Genomic DNA, 18,298 nt, shown 5'->3' with positions numbered 1-18,298 from the left:
GTAAGACAAATCCCTGTCGAGGCTCTCGAGGTATGGTACTACATATAGTCTAGCGTATCCCTCGACCGAAAACTTTGAGATCATGTCCTTTGTTTAGCCTTGTTAATAAGCATGGTTGGTGTTTCCAGATCCAAGGCATGCGCTGATTGCAAACGACGTCGCGTCAAGGTCTGACTCACCTCCCTTTTGACACTTCTTCATTACTAAAGAGTTTTCAGTGCGACCTGACGTCGCCTCGGTGTCAGCGTTGCACCAAGGCCGGAATTATATGTCGTGGTGTCCGTAACAAACCTACCCTGTGGGTCCATCGGACTCCGACGCAGCCCAATGTCTCCGCCCTCTCAGTCATACAGTCGCAGCAGCAGACAAACTGGTTGAACGTGTTACAACGGATGCGTTGCCAAATTAACTCGAAAGAGATATACGATGTGCCAACTTTTCGATCACAAGCACTTTCAATCGCGGTTACCATTTATTTTCCTCAAGGACGGTATACGACGAGCGAAGAGGATCACAGTTCAACGCCGTCGTCATGGCTAAAGGCTGTGTGTAACATGGAAGGCCCTAGCGAGGCTCTAGACCACTCACTTGTTGCATTTGTTGCGATTCAGATCAGGCTGTCTGGTGAAGTGGGCGTTTCTTATGACGAGGCCATTGAGCTATACAACCATGCACTGTCTAAGGTCATCCATGTTCTTGACTGTCCGTGCATCGGTAATAATGATGAAAGCCTTGCCGCTATTGTTATTCTTTCCACGTGTGAGGTAGGTCAAAGATTATTAAACCGTTGCAGAGTCTTAGTAACCGAGATACCGTGCACAGCTCTTCCTGTTCCACGCCAGCACAAGCTGGAACGCCCACGCGCAAGGCGTATCTGAGATCCTTCGTCATCGAGCCGTACCCGACTCAAACACTTCAAGCTGGAATGACTTGTGCCGGCGTCTCTGCGTGATATGTGTAGGACCAGTTCCCCGGGCAACCCTGGAGTAAATGCTGACTATCACAGGTCATCCAAGCCCTATCACAGAAAAAGCCTCTCAATCTTGAACCCAACCTTTGGCGAAAACACATTGGCCCATGGGCTGCCCCAGAGTCCTTCGGGGCACTGCTCGACATGACCATCGATATCCCGTCCGTCATGGCGGAAGCTCACACCTTGGCTTTGAGCAACGAGAAAGATCGTGACAAAGTACTAAGATACATCAATCTGCTGACTGAACAGTTCCGTCTTCTTGACGACTGGCGAGCCCTTGTGCATCGCAACATAGCAGCACGCAACCAAACGCCGATGTTCTGGTCCGTCCCCTCTAGAGCGAGTAATCCAGCAGACGATGGATATCCAGATAAGCTATTTCCGTTCGCTCTGATCTTCTCGTCTGTGGAGGCAGCTAGTCCGTGGATCCTTGGCTCCAGCATCATGTTGGACATCCTTGAAACAATCCTGCTTCTTCGTGGAAGCCTTGGAAGCTCGGCTGTCCCATCACCTCTTGGCGAATCCCTTGATGGCTATAAGGAGAAGGGCTCGCCGAATCAAGCAGACGCTGATCATATTGCGCGTATGCTTTGCCAAAGTGTCGAGTATTGCTATCGGAGTGAGAATGGCACGTTCGGTCCCCAGATAACATGTACTGCTCAAGCCACGTTGCTGGGATACTTTGCAGGCCGGGGTATGAAGAGGGAATTGGAATGGTGTCGTGGGATTAAACACATGAAGGGGCCGGGCACGAGTTTTGGGATTGACCTGATGCAATTCAAGCCGCCGCCTGAACTATAGACGCTGGTTTGATGTGAAGATCCATCAAGGGAGAATCTAAATATAATCATTACATCTCTACACCGAGCGGTAAATAGGGCGGCAAGCGGGGCAAAACGAGCAGCGGCCTTAACAAAAAAAATACTGGGTAGACATGCAAAAGATAAACCAATTGCCCCGTACTGGAATCGAACCAGTGATCTTATCATTTCGCATGGTTACTAGTGATACGCTTTACCACTGAGCCAACGGGGCTGAATCTTATTGGTTGAAAAGCTGTGCTAGAATAGCGGTCATCAATTCCAGAAAGAAGGGAACTATTGTCAATACCTCGATTGTCCCAACATCGCTTTCATGCATCATGTTAGGGTTGATGGGGCTATGAACAGTAGTTGTATTCATTACAAAGATAGAGTTTAGCCACAGGACCGAAATAGAGCACTCTGCCATGCAGCTCATTCTTTAGGCACTCATGTTCACCTCATCTCCAGACCCAGCCTTGACACCAGGCTCGACGTCCATAACATCCCTGTTATGAGCAGAAGCAGTAACAAGCCCAGGCTGCTTCTCCTTCAGCTCCTTGAACTTCTTCTCAGCATCCCAAACCCAAGGTGTATCCGCCGCAAAAAGCAGATCCATCTCTTCAAGAGTGCGTTGGTTACTCTCCGGGTATAAAGCCCAGACCATTGGGATCGCGATAATGTTGCAGGCTCCAAAGATGTGAAGCGTGTTCTCGCCAATGGCCGAAAACATTACAGGGCATAGGAGAGTCAACCATCCGTTGCCGATGGACCAGCCAAAAACACCGAAAGCGTTACCCTTGGCTCGGACTTGCAGAGGAAAGATCTCGGCAGGGTATAGCCAAGGAACTGTGAGCCATGTAGCTCCAAAGACCGAGGTAAAAATGAAGACGAAGGAGGCAGCTGCAGCGCCGTATGAGCTAGCCTTGTCAAGATCACCTGCATTGCGGGCTTCTTGGCCAAGTTTGGAGAACCCAGCGGCGAGGAACATAGCTATTCCTTGACCAACTGCACCCCAGTAAAGAGTCCATCTTCGACCAATACGATCGAGGGTGTAGACGCAGATTAGCGTGGCGAACATGTAGAAGATGTTGTTGAGACCACTGATCCATTGGGATTTGCGTGTGTCAAAACCAGCTATTCTGAAGATTGTAGGGGCGTATACTGTTACGCCCGCGATGCCGACCCATTCTTGCATGATTTGAAGCTAGACTTGTTAGCTGAGCGGGACGACAGCGGCATGTGGACTTACCCAGATAACTAGCTGGACGCGTCGACCAGTGTGAAGTTCACCAGATCCAATGCCAAAGAACATGTGTAAATACGAGTTCTTAGAAGACTCCTTGTTCTCAAGCTGAACAATGTTCTTAATGTCGGTGTACTCGGCATGAGCGCGGGAAAGATCCGCCTCACTAGACCCACGGAGACGGCGGAGGATATACTGGGCTTCATCGTCTCGGCCAACTTTGACAAGCCAGCGGGGAGACTCGGGGAAGAACCAGACGCAGCCTAGTAGGACAAGGAGAGGCAGGATCTGGAAGGCGATGGGGAAACGCCATCCGAACTCGGAATTGTTATTGTCAATGTACGACAGGCCAAATTCCAACCAGTAGGCCACCACCACACCGAAGATGTTGAGGGTGAACTCGATTGCGATGAATTGGCCTCTGGAGGTATGTTCGGCAGTCTCGGTAGCCCACACTGGCACGATGGCGTTGAGAATACCGGTTCCTAGACCCTGCTGTCAGTAACACTGTAAAAGATTGGATGTCCACTTTAGTAGAGGCGCATTACCTATACCGTTGACCGCGCGCGAGCAGATCATCCAGTCGTGGTTTTGAGCTGAGCATTGCAGCGCTGCACCAACAATAGCCCAGGCTGCGCCAATAGCGATAGTCTTGATACGGCCAACTTTATCTCCTACCCAGCCTCCGAAGAGACAGCCAAAGAGAGTTCCGAGATAGTAAACTGAGACGATGCCGCCTTGGAGTAGACTATCGGTGATTACAGGCTCGCCGGTCTTTTCGTCAACGTAGCCAAAGCCCATCAAGTCGATATAGTCTTTAGAGTTGTTGACACCACCCATCATTCCCTGGTCATATCTGAAATTGTTAGCTCAAAGACTGAACCGTTGGAGTCGGGGAAAATGATGAGGTCATACCCAAAGAAGAAGATCGACAGAGCAGCAACACAATTAATAGCGATGAGAAGCTGACGCTTCTCAAAGTGATTCGCAACATTGAAACCTGGAAGGCGCTCCATGATTGCTATCTGGCATTAGTCTGGAGGTTGGGAATCTGACGATGATCTCGTGGGCAAGTGTTGCATTTATACTTGCTGCAAGTGACTGGTTGTGTGGAGGATGAGACGTGAGATCCACATCGGATAACCGTATTTGCTCATTATCAGAGCGTTTTAATTAGCGTGGTTACTTTGGGCGAGGGGCGGAAACATGGCCGTTCGTCAAGTTGTTTCCGTGAGGCTCTGGATCAAAACTTGGACATGATCTCAGCGCGATACCAGATGCTGGGCAGATCACTCTTGCTGGTTCCTCATGAAACCAAATAAATTCCAACTGGTCTTATCTGGCCCGTTTATCGGGTTTTCTCTAATATTCCTCTTCATCGTACAGATCTCCAATACTGTTCATGCCGTTGCATCCCAAAAAGCAGTGTCATCGACAATTTGTTGCCCCAGGTTGAGAATTGGAGGCGGTGGAGACATTTTAGACTCCCCCATGTTTCGTTTATGCGCTCCAATCAGCAGGCCTCATTTTGAGATTTTACTGGACCCCAGCGGAGATTTCCTGGAGTTGAGTGGTAATTCCCACGTTTTATTCTCGTGACAAGGATCCTTCAGCGACAGGCAGCAGTTTAAACAAACATCGGCATGCGGCTCCGATGCTTTTCATGTTACGTTAGAGCTTCAAAGTCTTGACATCGAGTCATTTTCGCATCCGTCGTGTGATCTATTGTTGCATTGGAGATAAATGCATCTGCGGAGTGTCCGCTTTTCGACTGGCTTCTCAAAGTTGGGGTATCCCCAGGTTGAGTGAGCGTCAGCAGAGGGTTGATCAGTGGAGTCCATTCTCTGGAAGTCTCTAAGAGAAAAATGTTTGCCGACGTGCCGGGCATTGCCGCTATGACATCGTTCCTTGATTCAGCTAAGAATAAAAGCGTGGAGCTTGGGCTGGAGCAACCAAGAATTCAACTTGCTTGGCCGATCAAGTTTTTGCTGATGGCTGGGATTGTCTCGGGGATAATTCCGCGGCATGTTCACAGCACGGTCTACCAAGCCAGACCAGCGGAACGAGAGGTGCGGAGTTTCCAAATTAGAATATCACAGGCAATGTTCAATAGTAAATGGGAGGGTGAACATCATGCTTCAATTTTCTTTTTACGGTGGTGCGACGTCATTGTTCCTGACGGCCGAATGATTAACCCTCGGCCAGACCCGATTCTACTAGAGGGAGCACTCTAGGATCAAGACTTCGGGAATAACTCCACCAACTGAGACCAAAGGTGCTACGGCATTAAAAGCTGAGGGGCGACAACATCCTTCCGAGAGATGCTGGAATCTCTCGCCGCTAAGAAAGTATGAAACGCGACGAGCATCTCATAATCGCATGTCTATTTATCACTAAGATTGTCTTTCCTCACGAGGAATCAGCGATCGGGGTTTGCACCGGTAGTTGATGGGGTACAGGGGTTCCAGCGGCTTCCCCAATGTCGTTAGTGAACTTAGTCCCTGTTTTGGGGGTGCAACAGGGCGATCATCACGAGTCATGGGCCAGCATCCCAGCTACGGTATTGCCTACCCGGTAGAGGAGCACCCAAGCAGCAAAATAACAGCATTTGGCAAGTAAAATGACCAATTATCCTTGACTATCATGCTATTGACATCTTCTGATATTTCTAGGGAACGTCATTAGTCTTTTCTAGGGCCATATTCACCCTAGAATAGGTTATTTCGCTCCCGACGTCTCATCGTCTTCAAAACCTTGGTATCCAGAATGCTAGCTAGATGACAGATGACATGGCATTTTTACAAAAACAAGCATCGCTTAGTTGACAGATGCTGTCTTAGAGTTCGCAGTCTTAGATCCAGTATCAGAAGAGACATCACCTGTTTCCTCGGACAAAAACTGAGTAGGGGCTTCAGCTTGAGGACTGTCAAATGTTAGCTGATGTTTCATGTCAGGGATCATATCTACTTACTCTCGGTGCTTCAGCCACAGGTGAAGGGCATGCGTCGCAATTAGCAGACCAATGGCACATCCCAACGCAAATGGGTAACCTTTCGGGAATCGAGGTCCTTCGACAGTCGGGAAGACAAGCAAAGGTGTCCAGGCTGTTGTCGACTGGGAGATCGCGTTGATCAAGACAAGCGTGAAAGACCGTTCGGCTGGGGATGCTCGAAGCTGCGTATTGACCCAGCCATGAAGAACACTCGACAGCGCGACTGAGGCGTAAATGGTCGAATATGCGAACCAGAGGGCTGATTCTGGGACGTTCCAGATGGTGAGGATAATAAGACCAAGAGCATTCCAGACAGTCGAGACAGTGATAGCCCATGCAGGCCCCAGCACAAGATCTGATGCAAAACAAACGAAAAGAGTGTAGAAGATACCAAGAGCTGGTGCGATGGTACCCAATTCGTTGACCTTGGCCTTCGAATAGCGATTCAGACTTTTAATCCATAAGAGAAAAGAGCCGGAGCTGCTGTGAGTTCCCGCATTCCAGAACAAGACGTCGACGAGAATGATACCCCAGAATTGCGGTGACAAGACGACCTTTTTCAGGTGCCCCAGCTTCATCTTTCCATGGCTACTGTGGCCGGCTCGTCTGAGTCGCTGCTCACCAACATCGATATCATGTTGGTTCAGAACGCGGCGATTCGGCTGATCAGGGGTTCCTGGAATGACAAAGTATCCCGCAATGCCAACCGGGATGGTGATCAGAGCGCAGATGATATACATCCAACGCCAACCCTCCAATCCATTCACACCATCGAGTCGAGCTGATGCACCAGCCTGAATGAGGCCAGCAGTCAGGGTACCGAGAGACAGACCGACGTAAAAGATACCGCCACGACGAGCAATTTCGTTGCCTCTGTACCATGAGCCAAAGAGGTAGTGCATGGTTGGGAAGAAAGCTGCCTCGAACCATCCGACGAGGAATCTGTAAGCTGCCAGCTCGGCGAAGCTGTTGACTCGGTATTGAAGAAGCGTAAAGATTCCCCAGCAAACGTCCAAGCCAGGGATCAACCAGTGAATGGGGACATATGTGAGAAGGAAGAAGAAGGGGATCTGGCCCAAGACAGCGCCGATGATGTAGAAGGTTTGCAGTTGAACGAGCTCATTGCCTTTGAAGCCTAGGTCCTCTTTGAGGCCCGCAACATATGCATTGTCTTCAGAACGTTAGTTAAGATGCTGGAAAGAAGAGAAGAGAGACATACTCAGGTTTGACTGATCAATGTACTTCACCCAATAAGCTATCACAGCATACGGGACGATAAGGAGATCAAGCTTAATAATAAACTTGCGTTCCTCCGGGGTATCTGTATCAGAGTACCACTGGATGTGATACCACTTCTTTTGTTTGGCGACCGACATTGTGATGGATGTGCAGATGAAGGATCATGCAGGACGGTTGAAGCGATGGGCCAGGGACTTTAAAGCATATGCGAACGCAAGCAAGGATCCGAAAATTGGTATCTAGAGAGGCTAGATGGGTTCTTTATCGGGCCGGGTGACACTAGGCGTGGGTGCCATGTGCACATTGAGAGGAAGTGCTTGCTTGGCGTATTGCATGATTTGACGACACTTTGATGCGACGTCCGACGTCGGGGAACCTCAGATCTAGATCCCGATAATTGATAATGAATCTTTCGAGACGCTAGATTTTATATCAGATACCAGACAGACCCCTTCGTACCTCTGTCCTTTGTCTTACAGTCGGGCGCTCGGATGCCCAAGGGCCATGTGTAGACACTCGCAGATCTGCAGTTTCAAATCTTCAGATTCATGCATATAAATATTCAAACCAATCAAATAAATCTACCGGACCAATAGCGATACTGATAATTACTTGTTTCGGGCAAAAATGCCTGTCGAATTCGTTATCGTGGTCAGAATATGCTCTCAGACGCGGGGCGAATTGCGTGCTCCCAATGTCGCAATTTCATCCCTGTGCAACGTTTCGTGGCGGGCTGAGGGAATTGGCGCCAACGAAAACTATTGATATGATACCTTGATGGAACGCGAACATGAGACTTGGCGGACTGGTTTGTCGTTAGTAAATTTGTGGAATTAGACGCGTCGATGGAGATGCTATCCTGTGAGAAGACGAATTCCGACCCGACTGACGCCATCGAGGGACTCACAAGCTGGAGTCTACAGGCTCCGCACGCAGGAATGAGAGATATTTAGGGGCCTGGCCTTCGGGGTCTGTCATCTAGCAGTGGTTGATCTCAGCTCGAGTGATAAAAAATGGAAGAGATCGAAAGTGTGAGTGAGCCCGGCAACAAACAAGCGGCAGAAGAGTTGACAAGACTGAATAGGACCAGCCTTGGCAGTCTTATGATGAAGACCTAGCGAAGCTCAGTCACTTGGAGGCAATCTGTAACGAGAGTGCAGAGTTGTGGTTGGCAGCAAGGTTCAACCAACGAGGCTGGTCACTGGGTGACAGTTGCACGGATTATCACAGTGCTTGGGATCAACGAGATTGGCACACGAGCACTGCTGCGAGAAACACACCCAGGGGAAAAGCTATATACCAAAGCTACACTCTACCCTTCAGCGAAGAGTGGTCGAGTGGTATCTACCTAAAAATCTTATAGAACCTAAATTCCGCTCCTAAGAACCTTCCTCCCTCGGCCACTCTTCGTTTTTGCTCGCGGGTTCGAATCCTGCTGCTAATGAGTTGTTTTCTTTTTAGCACGACCCCTATGGCACTGGTCGTCGGATACGAAATTCGCCCTTCAGTTCCCCTAAGAGCCAATCGTCCCCCTAATCAACCCAAGTGGAAGCCCATCGACAATGGTGCATACGGGCTATCGCTCGACCATATTGAAAGTCGAGACGGTTGAGTTCTTAGACATACGAATCTGCACACAACATCAGCATCTTGTTGGGAGAACTCAAAAAGTCCCATCTACTTACCGCGTTGTCGCAATAAGGAGAGGAGTGGGTGGCCAGGCATGACCCAAACTTGCTTCTCAGTCGTAGTACACTTGGGGCACAGGACACCAGGCATTTTCTTGGTGTCAGGGGAAGAGCCATAGGATATTCCGGGGTCCCTACCAGGCATATTGAGGTTGTTGAGTCAATGTGATGTTGAGTCTGTTGGTGTAGAGTGGTGATGAAGAGTGTTGAGGGGTTATATGGATAGAACAGAGTGGAGCTTTTGAGATGAGGAATACGAACCTGATGGGATGACAGCTGGCTTTTGTGTTCATCCGCACTGGTAGTGTTTGGAGTACCAGTTGGAGTCTTGAAATAGTGTTCACAGGATTGGTGCCTGTTTGTTTGATGGATCAGATGCTTCCGTAGCTTGTTCGGGCAGTGCACTCTATGGCATGGCAGTGGCAGCACTCCCAACCGGGACGGACTACCGCTCGATGCAATTCAAAATAGAAAAGAACGTACATTACATAGATATTAAAGACCTGCTCGGATTATGACTTTGGTTACATGGGCGTGAATATCCAATGATGTCCTTGCTGTCAAATCGAGTATCAGAGAGCCCTTATTCTGGTCTCCTTTACTAATAGTTCGGCTGTCTCACCAATACCCAGTTCCTTAACATGTCAAAAGATTACTCCTTGGCTATATTAACACTCTGGTAGGTTGGTTGAATCATGTTTGGGCCCTTGGACCTTCAGGATAAGTACTGGCAATCAGGGACACTTCATCATAGACGCACAATTCCAAGTCACCACCAACTCCATTGTGTTCTATCTCATTCGTTTATAGGGTATCTCTCAACATTTCTTCAAAACATCTATGATCCACTCAAGCCCCTCCTTACTCTCCTTCAACCCATACTTGTACGCCAACGGAAAGCAATGCATCTGATCACCCCATGATAACCACTGTCCATCAACGCCTTCCTTTCTACACCTCTCTCTAAAGTCAACAGCCTCTGGTCCAAGAACATCATGTGAAGCCGTTATGCCATGGATCTTGACGTTGTTTCTGACGCAGACGCCTAGATCGGCATGGATGGGTGAGACTCGGGGGTCATCGGCGGACCAGTTGAGCTTTTCATTCCTATCTGTTGTTTCCGTGATCGTCCCGTTTTGCTGATTCACGTCTGAATGGCCAGGAGCCCACGCGCCGGCTGTGTCATTGATGGACGACTCGCTCAGAATAGGATCGACCTTGTCTACCTCTTTGATGTCGGGATGATTATGACGTAAGTCGGTAGTTGCAGTGATGGCGAGGATGGCAGATGGAGGTCGAACGACATGTACATCTTGATCTCTCATGGTCCAAGTCACCAGGCACAGGGCGATGTTGCCCCCTGAACTGTCTCCAGCAACGATGACCCTCTCGCCAAGATCAGATGATTCCTTCAACAGGACATTGTAGGCTTTGCAGATGGCTGGGAATGCGTCTTGAACGGGATCCTTGGGTGCTAGGGGATACGAGACGAGTGTAAGTCTAGTATCCTGCAAGCGGTTTGTCATCTCGGCGCAGAAAGTCCAATGTTGGCCTGCAAATGTCATCAGTAAAGCTCCTGGGAAGAAAATGGTTTACTTACCACTTGGAGGTGCTTGCCATCCGCCTCCAGCAAAGTACAGTATCCTTCTGGCATAGGACTTCTTCTCTCCATCAGAAGACTTTGGAGTCATATCATACGTCCAAATTCCCTCGACCTTGTTCTCTTGAACATCACATCTCTTCCTCGCTCTTCTCGAAGGCTTGCATCGCGTAGGATCAGCAGATGAAACCTTACCAATATCTACCAACTTTGGTTTGATAGGTTGGATAACATTATGAAGAATCTTGGTCGGCCAAGACCGTCCAGAGCGTTCATCCACATGGAACTCTTGATCATCCGAGCTGAAATCATCCTCTGAATCATGGTAACCATCAACGGCCGGGGGGTTGACAGTTTGGGTCGCCATCGGGAATAATGATATCTTGTAAGGTTGAACCCTGAAGATCGGGGATGATGGAGGGGTAACACAATAATGGCAAAATTAAGCCGTCATTCTTTTGATCATGGGAGACCCTGAGTTGAAAGAGATCGGCATACGTCATTGATCTGACATCATTGACTCCGCACGTATGCAACGTCAAAACAAGCCTGTTAGAGGAACTAACCACATTTAGACGCAATTTTACCTGATGTTTTGACAGCTGAAGATAAGGAATTGACCAAGAGATGGTGACTAATTGTTTAATTCGAATTGAGTTACTGATTACAGGCGCGCTTTAGCATTCGCTAATGCATTAAGGGTCAGGCCAAGCACGAGCTTGTTCAGCTTTAGCGTAAAATTGGATCAGGCCAAGATCTCCACAACACCAAGCTACACGCCATCACGATCTCTCACCCGTCGCTTAATGAGATTTTTCAACGTTGTGAAATGTGCGCGAACAGAACGAGTATTTGAAGAAAAAGAAACGATTCAATGGCTAAAGGAACTAAAAAAAAAACAACGCTTGTTTGCTGTTTGGCTCAATCTGATGCCTATACGCGTATTGGGAAAGCTACCCAAAGGAAATCACAAAGACCCGCTCGTCGCTCATAAGATGTACAAATGAAACAGCATATCAGATGACCACAGTGATTTCAGTTTCTCTCATGTGACAAGCCTGACAGCGAAGATCGTCTTCTATTCGTCTCGGTTCGCATTCTTGCCTCAGCCTGCTTCACAGCTTCCTCCCAATCTGTAAAGTACAGATACATGGCCTCAAGGCCAGATACCCTGCACAAAAGGTCAGTCACAGGTCATCAACAAGCAGAGGAGGGTATAACTTACACAGCGAGGCCCGCTGTCAGACCAACCCAGAGTCCAGCTAACCCCCAGCCCAATCCGAAACTGGTGCCCAGCGCAATTGGAAGAGCGACCACATAGTATGCGAAGAGATTGGCATAAGATCCGATGGATTGTCTTCCGATTCCGCGAAGAAGACCATGAGAGACGGCTGCTAAAGCGTCAAAGATTTGCATGACAGCGCAAACAAGAATGACATTAGATGCAATGTCAATCACTTGCTCATCTTCCGTGAACACTGCGGGGATTTGTTTTCGGAGGGTCGTGAAGATTGTCAAGTTGATGCTACCAACGATAAGTGCAGCAAAAATGGCCTGTCAAGTCAGTCAGTTTGTACGGTGATGGAGATGAGGCTGGACTCACCACTTTCGCTGTTACTCGCGCAGCCTTGCTCAGATCAGCCCCAATAAGGTTTGCAACTCGAGTCGAGGTCGCGATGGCCAGTGGGAAGGGAATGTTGAAAGACATCGACGTAACGGTCACCAAGACTCCTTGAGCTGCGAGTTGTGCCGTACCGAACCGTCCTGCGGCGATGGTAAGAATCTCCAGCACGGAGAACTGGGCTTCGATCATGATCATTCCTGGCAAAGCCAACTTGATCATGGGGCCTGCGAAAGTCAGAAAGGATGTCTTGACGATACCGAACTTGACTTACCCCAGTTTGTGAAAGCCTTGCGGCTGAAACCTTTCCAGCACTCATATCCCTCAAACAACCGGACGTACAAAATGAGAAGAAGCGGGAGGAGGTTATGAGTGACAGCCATCGCGATGGCAGCACCAGAGAAGCCCCATCCAAACTTAAACACGAACAGCCAATTTTGCAAGAAACTCAGTGGCGCTCCAACGAAAAGAGTATAGGTTGTAGCATGAAACAAACCCTGACTCTGAACAAACCTCTTTGCGCTCTCGAAGGCACTAACACCGGGCATGCCTGCGATGAGGATTCGCATGTACAAAGCGGCCAATTGCGTTGTGCGACCTGGGCCAACGGCTGCGGCGAGAATGGGCTCAGAGAACCACCAGACGATAGCGATAGGAATCATGATTATCCAAAGAAGCCATGTCATTCTTTGCGCCTGAAGGCCAACAAGATGTTTGTGGCCGGAGCCATAGGCTTGTGCGCAGAGAGTGTCGAGGCAAGTTGCTAAACCTTGGACTGGGACGTAGTAAGTGATCGAGGCAGTCATAGTGGCCACTAGAGATGTTAGCATGTGTATCAGGATGATAAAGATGCTGAATACTTACAGTTGACAGCCGCGAGCTCCTCCATTCCAAGACGACCGACAGTCAAGACAGAAGCGACAGTGACCGAGTAGCTTGAATTGTCAGTCTCACCTTTCAATTGGACACAATGATGCACTCACTGTAGAAGAAAAGTAACGATAAGAGGCAGCGCATATTGAATCAACGTCTTGGTCTCACGCTGCCATGTCGTATCAATCTTATGCGACGCCAGCGCCTCTTCCCAGCGCTTATGAACCTCATCCGGCCCTGGCGTTGGCGGTATCCCATCGAACCTCACAACTCTGTCCCTCAACAGCGGCGTGGTCTCGCCCGAATCTTCCGAGGCGAAGAGCGGCTTGTCGTGATCGTGCACGCGCGTACTAAACAGGTGCCGATACAGACGGCCGAGCTTCGTGGTCTTCCATCCTGTTGGGGGATGTCTCGGTGGAATGATGTCGTTGTCGCGGAGGAGGGAGACTTCAGCGCGGAGGGACTGCTCAAAGTCGTGGGGGTTTGGGGGCGGGATATCGATGCTTGAAGGAGGAACGGCAGAGAAGCCTTGTCCGAAAGCGATGCCTGTTGGATGAAAGGCAAGTTGGACGTCTGTTTCGTTTACGTATCGGGGGTCTTCGATGGCTTCTTCATCGCGGTGCTCATCTCCAGAGGAGCACTCGTCAATATCGCGGTTCAGAATCTCCTCTACATTTGGAGTCGGGTCGATGAACGGCGGGGGAAACGTGAGATCGTCTGGAATAAAATCAGCAAAGATGGAATGTCGTCTTCCTCGACGTTCGCCGTCGGGATTGAACGGTGAGCTCGTAGGCAGCGACATTTTGCTGAGATTGCAGAGCGCAAAGGATGAACACCAAAGGCAGAGGCGGTGATGTTTTTACATCATCTCAACCAACACAATGACGTGATCCCAAAGTCAGATAACAAAGTCGGTGAAAGATATCTGATGTCAATTGATAACGAGCACACCTCTACAGGGCGCCACAAACCGACCAGTGTCATACCATCCGCCGCAAACGATGGCACCCTCAGGCTGGACCCCGCAGCACAATGACATGCATTCTCACTGCGGTTGTGGCACTAATCAAGGTTCAGGCGTTGCCGCTCGGACGGTTTGCCCCGAAGATAAGATGTTGGTGTGTTGCACCCAGAAACGGTTGGGGCTCGTCATTTGTGAGATGGATGAATCTAGATTCTTCACTGATCGGCGCTTTTTTTGGTGTTTTTGACGATTGGTGCAGCCACTGGTTTTCACGTGCGGCCATCATTGGTCTGTGAGCGCATTGTGCACAGCGGCTTATTTGACCACAGCAACATGAGGAATTGATTGGAAAATGTACGAAGAGTTCTAAGACTTTATCTTCGAAACAGAAAAAGGCTATTGTAGTTTGTCAGTACTACCATGTCATGTCCTATGGTATTACCAGTTGTTCTCAATTTTATAACCAGATAAACACTTACAAAGAGTCCTAATAAATCTAGAGATTCTGTACATTCAGATAACTTTCACATGCTTAGCAATTGTTAAAGAAGCATCGGTAACGGCCAGAACTTGTATTTACTCAGTTGAATGACTAAGAAGAAGCCCACGATGTGCGATCAGTACAAACAGATTACAACGTCTGAGTCTGATCCTCACATCATGCATACAGCTAGTATTATCCTCTCACTCATACCATCCTAGACGTCGTCGATGTGTTATCCATGATACCACATAGCCCACTAGTAAAACATTTAGTTAGCGCCGAGTAGAACTACAAGCGGAACACGGGGATGCCAGTTGCCACGAGGAATTTCAGTGGCGAAATTGCGCCATCTGCGGCAAAGCGATTCAGCAAGTTGCCATTCTCGTCAGCCTCGTCGATTGTGAGAACCACAGGCTTCTCACCGGGATCTCCAATGAGGAAGATGGGAAGGAGGGTGTTCCCCCAGAGACCGTAAAAGTCGGCTCGATTCACTTTGTATCATGGTTAGTTAGTGCGACATCTTGTATGGTGCATTTCACTCACTTTTTCCGGCGTCATCCACTACGAGACCTTTGGCAAAAAGACTCTTCCAAAGAGGAAGCGGCGAGATCTCCGCTTCCGCCGGATGCACACACAGGAAATCGGCCTGGCGTAAGATCCTGCACATAGTTCTCTGAAGAATCGGAATGGCATCCGGCGTGGCGGTATATTGCGCCCAGCTGATGTGTCCACGAGCGACCTGGCTCTGTTAGTTCGGTCTCAACGTGGGTTCATTAAGAACGATGGGACTTTACCTGGCGGAGTGGTGAGACACTGGCGTCGTTGTCGAGGGAGCTTTGTATAGTGCGTAGGTTCAGCTTGCAGTCGGCGTCGAGGGCTGGCACAGCGTTCGACCGCAAGATGGCCAAGGTCCAGTAGGCCAGGGAGAGGTGCATCTTCCAGTGTGTTTCTCGAAAGAACTCGCCCATGTTCTGCGCCCAGTCAACAGCCTGGGGGTTGTTCAGAACTTGAGCGATCGCCATCATTTCATCGTTCTGCGCGTACATGCGTATAACCAGATGATGGCGGCGGCGATCAGGGTGGCCCGCGGGTAGGATGGTATTGTAGCGCGCCGCTACGGCACGACCTCCAGTGTCACGGCGACTGGCAAAGAGGTCTATCGACGCATTTGAGGGACCGGAACACAAAATCTTCCCGAGTTTGGCCTCCATAGCGAGGGCTGCAGCCACCCCGAGGGTGGTCTTTCCAGATCCCGTTTCCTAAGGAGATTCATTAACATCAAGCTGTCGTGGACGTAACTAGAAGTAAAGAACTTACCCCGATGATGATACCAATATTGAGCGCACGCTGCCTCAGATACGCCCGGAAGCGATTTCAGTCAAAGTAATTCGCCTCTTCAAGAATGCACTGAATGAGGTAGGGATCATCGTGCCGGGTGTAACTTATTGCGGGCAAACAGCCGATCCTCAGGTCTTGTGTCGTCCTGAACGCTTCATAGAAGCCTGTACCACGAAGTACGGCACGGTGAACTCTCATCTTGAAGAGGACCTCACTAGCCGTGTTCATTTGATCTCTGTCAAGTAGGTGCGGCGCAAGGATTTCACCTTCGGCGTCCACGGCCATGCCCCATGCCCTTGGGTTCGTCGGCGGGGCATTGGACCGGAATGCTCGCATGCCTTTGACCCTTCTTTTGACCTCTTCCATGCCAGAATCCAATACTAAGGACACAGAGTTCTAATTATGCGTTCCTTTCGAAAGAGCTTCATTGGCGGTTGCGCGGTCGTTATAGTGGTAGACGCGAACCTGGGGCTCGGCAGCGGTGCGAACTCGTAGGACCAGCTCGTTGTCTCCAGTCAGATGTGAGTCAAGTTCGGGAATGGAACCACCTCGCTCAATTATCTTACCAACCCTATCAAACGGGGTCGTTAATTTGTGTTTCACATACTTTCATAACTGGACTTACCATAGAGCTGGCTGAGGGTCCTCAGACCCCACAACGTCATAAATTTTAACTTTAAACAAAGCGTTGCTCATCAGTGAGTGTCTCAAGGCGAGCTCGTGGGAGTTCTTCCACTTCTCTGGTACCGAAACCAGAAGATTAAGGCCGGTGCCTGGAGGGATATTCCCTGGAGGTGCGACGAAATATGCTTGTAAGCGCTCTTGTGCTATCTATAGTTGTGTGAGCCCCTGTTGATATTCATCGAATGCTGTAATACATACCACCTCGGCTTCTCGTTGCAGCCAAAGGTTGTCTTGGACAACACTTTGGTTGATAGCCGTGATAAATGAGTCGTCATTGTCAAGGCTACTATGGGCATTAGTACATGCGGGACTCGATATGAAACAGATATACTCACTTATAGCACGGCGTAAAGGCGCCACCTTGATTTCCGTTGACAAGATTCTTCATCTCCTCGACGTTAGTAGGCTGCCTGGGGTAGCCATACGTGAATCTTGGGGAAAGGCCCTCGTCTCCCATGACCTCCCTGCACGAGCCGATATCCATTTCCACAACGAAGTAGAAATCACGTTGCTGAAGCACATCCAGAAGCGAGACGTTGTTGATTTTGCCATTGTGTCTAGCCCACGCCTCAAGCTTGGGGTCGGGGGAGTTATAATACTCCTGGGCATAACCTTGGATCACAATCCCGAAAGCGCGCTGGTGCACGATTAGGTAAAGCCTTGCCAATTCTGAACGGTGGGAAACTTGGCCTGGACATCCTCCGGAACTGGGAGATAGTCACAGGAGACACCGCCGCGGGGAAACTTGACGGTGATGCGAAAGTCTGCCAAAACAGGCTCATCGAGGGAGGGGTCGTCTAGAGTCAAGTGTCAGATGTGCTGTATCAGTTGTGCTTTAGGTGTCTCTCTTACAGGAAAAGCAAACGCCGTTCCCCTCATCTTCGCTGACAAGTTGTCTGCGATCACGACGGACAGTCAAGTGAAATCCGAAATATGAATCCGCACTTGGTGGGTTGACCGTTTCGACCTGAGTCTTGATTTTGGTACGAAGGCCAAGATTGGGAGTGGCAGCGATGATGGTGCCAGCGTTACCGAAACTAAGGTGAAGTCAGCATCGGACTCGTGTATGAGGGAAGAGAGAGGCGACGAACAGCAGGGCGCAAGGCTTCATGCTTGAGTCCTCCGACATCTTGGCAAGTGTGTCGATCTGTGTTGCCGAAGGAAGAACTGCTGATTGTGAGGAAGAAGGAAAAAGTCTGCAGTTTGAAGGAGGGAGGAAAAGAGTCTGGACTTGGCACTGGGCAGTGGTCTGTGTAAACAACAACAGTGGAACAGGCTGTGGCGGGGACATACCGGGTACCGTCTCCACTGGTAGAGCTTGACACCAGTTTGGGTCTGACGTACCAAACCATGGGCCACGCTTTTGAAGTCGACTGAATCATGGTCTATTCGATTTGGGGATACCGTTTTAATTACGATACACAGACATTCCAGGGACACTGTCAATAATATCGTCTTTGAGAGCAGAATGAACATATCACATAATCCGAATTCGTCAGTACACACAGGACTGTTCAGGTGTAGGTGTCAGACATATGGGATAGGTCCGTCGGCTTAGTGAGTCAGTGCACTTTCTCTCATTGAGCTCAGACTTTACTAGGTATTCTAGCCCAAGATACACATTACTCTATCTTCGAGAATTAGAAATAGACCTCGGCGCAAGCACGACAGGTTAGGATCGAAAGGGGTGTTGTTGTGGTTGCAAGTTGCATATTTCGCAGAGATCATGTCGGGGTAAGGGTCGCCAATTCTCATTGTGATAACCTTAACTTATTCTCACGGCTAATTTGGCGATT

At 49.3% G+C, this 18,298-nt stretch overlaps 7 protein-coding genes, besides 1 other annotated feature; 1 reads left to right on the top strand and 6 right to left on the bottom strand.

The window, feature by feature from the left end:
• Positions 1-554: 554 nt before the first annotated feature.
• On the top strand, positions 555-1,774 carry FFUJ_11828 (uncharacterized protein; the record flags this gene model as incomplete). XM_023570771.1 has 3 exons in its annotated part: positions 555-764; positions 823-957; positions 1,007-1,774. The coding sequence occupies 3 exons, from the start codon at positions 555-557 to the stop codon at positions 1,772-1,774; spliced, it is 1,113 nt and encodes a 370-aa protein (XP_023437835.1).
• Positions 1,775-1,926: 152 nt separating this feature from the next.
• Positions 1,927-2,008, bottom strand: a tRNA (tRNA-Thr).
• Positions 2,009-2,215: 207 nt separating this feature from the next.
• FFUJ_11827 (related to sugar transport protein STP1) lies at positions 2,216-4,035 on the bottom strand (the record flags this gene model as incomplete). XM_023570770.1 has 4 exons in its annotated part: positions 2,216-2,980; positions 3,026-3,504; positions 3,568-3,875; positions 3,935-4,035. 4 exons carry the CDS (start codon positions 4,033-4,035, stop codon positions 2,216-2,218), a joined length of 1,653 nt encoding a protein of 550 aa, XP_023437834.1.
• A 1,801-nt stretch (positions 4,036-5,836) lies between these two features.
• On the bottom strand, positions 5,837-7,387 carry FFUJ_11826 (related to putative transporter SEO1; the record flags this gene model as incomplete). XM_023570769.1 has 3 exons in its annotated part: positions 5,837-5,942; positions 5,991-7,182; positions 7,231-7,387. The coding sequence occupies 3 exons, from the start codon at positions 7,385-7,387 to the stop codon at positions 5,837-5,839; spliced, it is 1,455 nt and encodes a 484-aa protein (XP_023437833.1).
• A 1,479-nt stretch (positions 7,388-8,866) lies between these two features.
• FFUJ_11825 (uncharacterized protein) lies at positions 8,867-9,083 on the bottom strand (the record flags this gene model as incomplete). XM_023570768.1 has 2 exons in its annotated part: positions 8,867-8,880; positions 8,936-9,083. The coding sequence occupies 2 exons, from the start codon at positions 9,081-9,083 to the stop codon at positions 8,867-8,869; spliced, it is 162 nt and encodes a 53-aa protein (XP_023438131.1).
• A 673-nt stretch (positions 9,084-9,756) lies between these two features.
• On the bottom strand, positions 9,757-10,905 carry FFUJ_11824 (uncharacterized protein; the record flags this gene model as incomplete). XM_023570767.1 has 2 exons in its annotated part: positions 9,757-10,490; positions 10,539-10,905. The coding sequence occupies 2 exons, from the start codon at positions 10,903-10,905 to the stop codon at positions 9,757-9,759; spliced, it is 1,101 nt and encodes a 366-aa protein (XP_023437832.1).
• Positions 10,906-11,573: 668 nt separating this feature from the next.
• FFUJ_11823 (related to ethionine resistance protein) lies at positions 11,574-13,834 on the bottom strand (the record flags this gene model as incomplete). XM_023570766.1 has 6 exons in its annotated part: positions 11,574-11,709; positions 11,764-12,092; positions 12,142-12,386; positions 12,434-12,973; positions 13,024-13,094; positions 13,143-13,834. The coding sequence occupies 6 exons, from the start codon at positions 13,832-13,834 to the stop codon at positions 11,574-11,576; spliced, it is 2,013 nt and encodes a 670-aa protein (XP_023437831.1).
• A 934-nt stretch (positions 13,835-14,768) lies between these two features.
• FFUJ_11822 (uncharacterized protein) lies at positions 14,769-17,631 on the bottom strand (the record flags this gene model as incomplete). XM_023570765.1 has 12 exons in its annotated part: positions 14,769-14,971; positions 15,024-15,219; positions 15,275-15,739; positions 15,798-15,831; positions 15,889-16,214; positions 16,284-16,389; positions 16,444-16,649; positions 16,701-16,788; positions 16,838-17,139; positions 17,199-17,299; positions 17,355-17,539; positions 17,594-17,631. 12 exons carry the CDS (start codon positions 17,629-17,631, stop codon positions 14,769-14,771), a joined length of 2,250 nt encoding a protein of 749 aa, XP_023437830.1.
• Positions 17,632-18,298: the final 667 nt, after the last annotated feature.

The sequence above is a fragment of the Fusarium fujikuroi genome, chromosome FFUJ_chr11, assembly GCF_900079805.1.
Source record: "Fusarium fujikuroi IMI 58289 draft genome, chromosome FFUJ_chr11".
Classification (NCBI taxonomy): domain Eukaryota; kingdom Fungi; phylum Ascomycota; class Sordariomycetes; order Hypocreales; family Nectriaceae; genus Fusarium; species Fusarium fujikuroi.
This window is presented reverse-complemented; position numbering and strand designations above follow the sequence as displayed.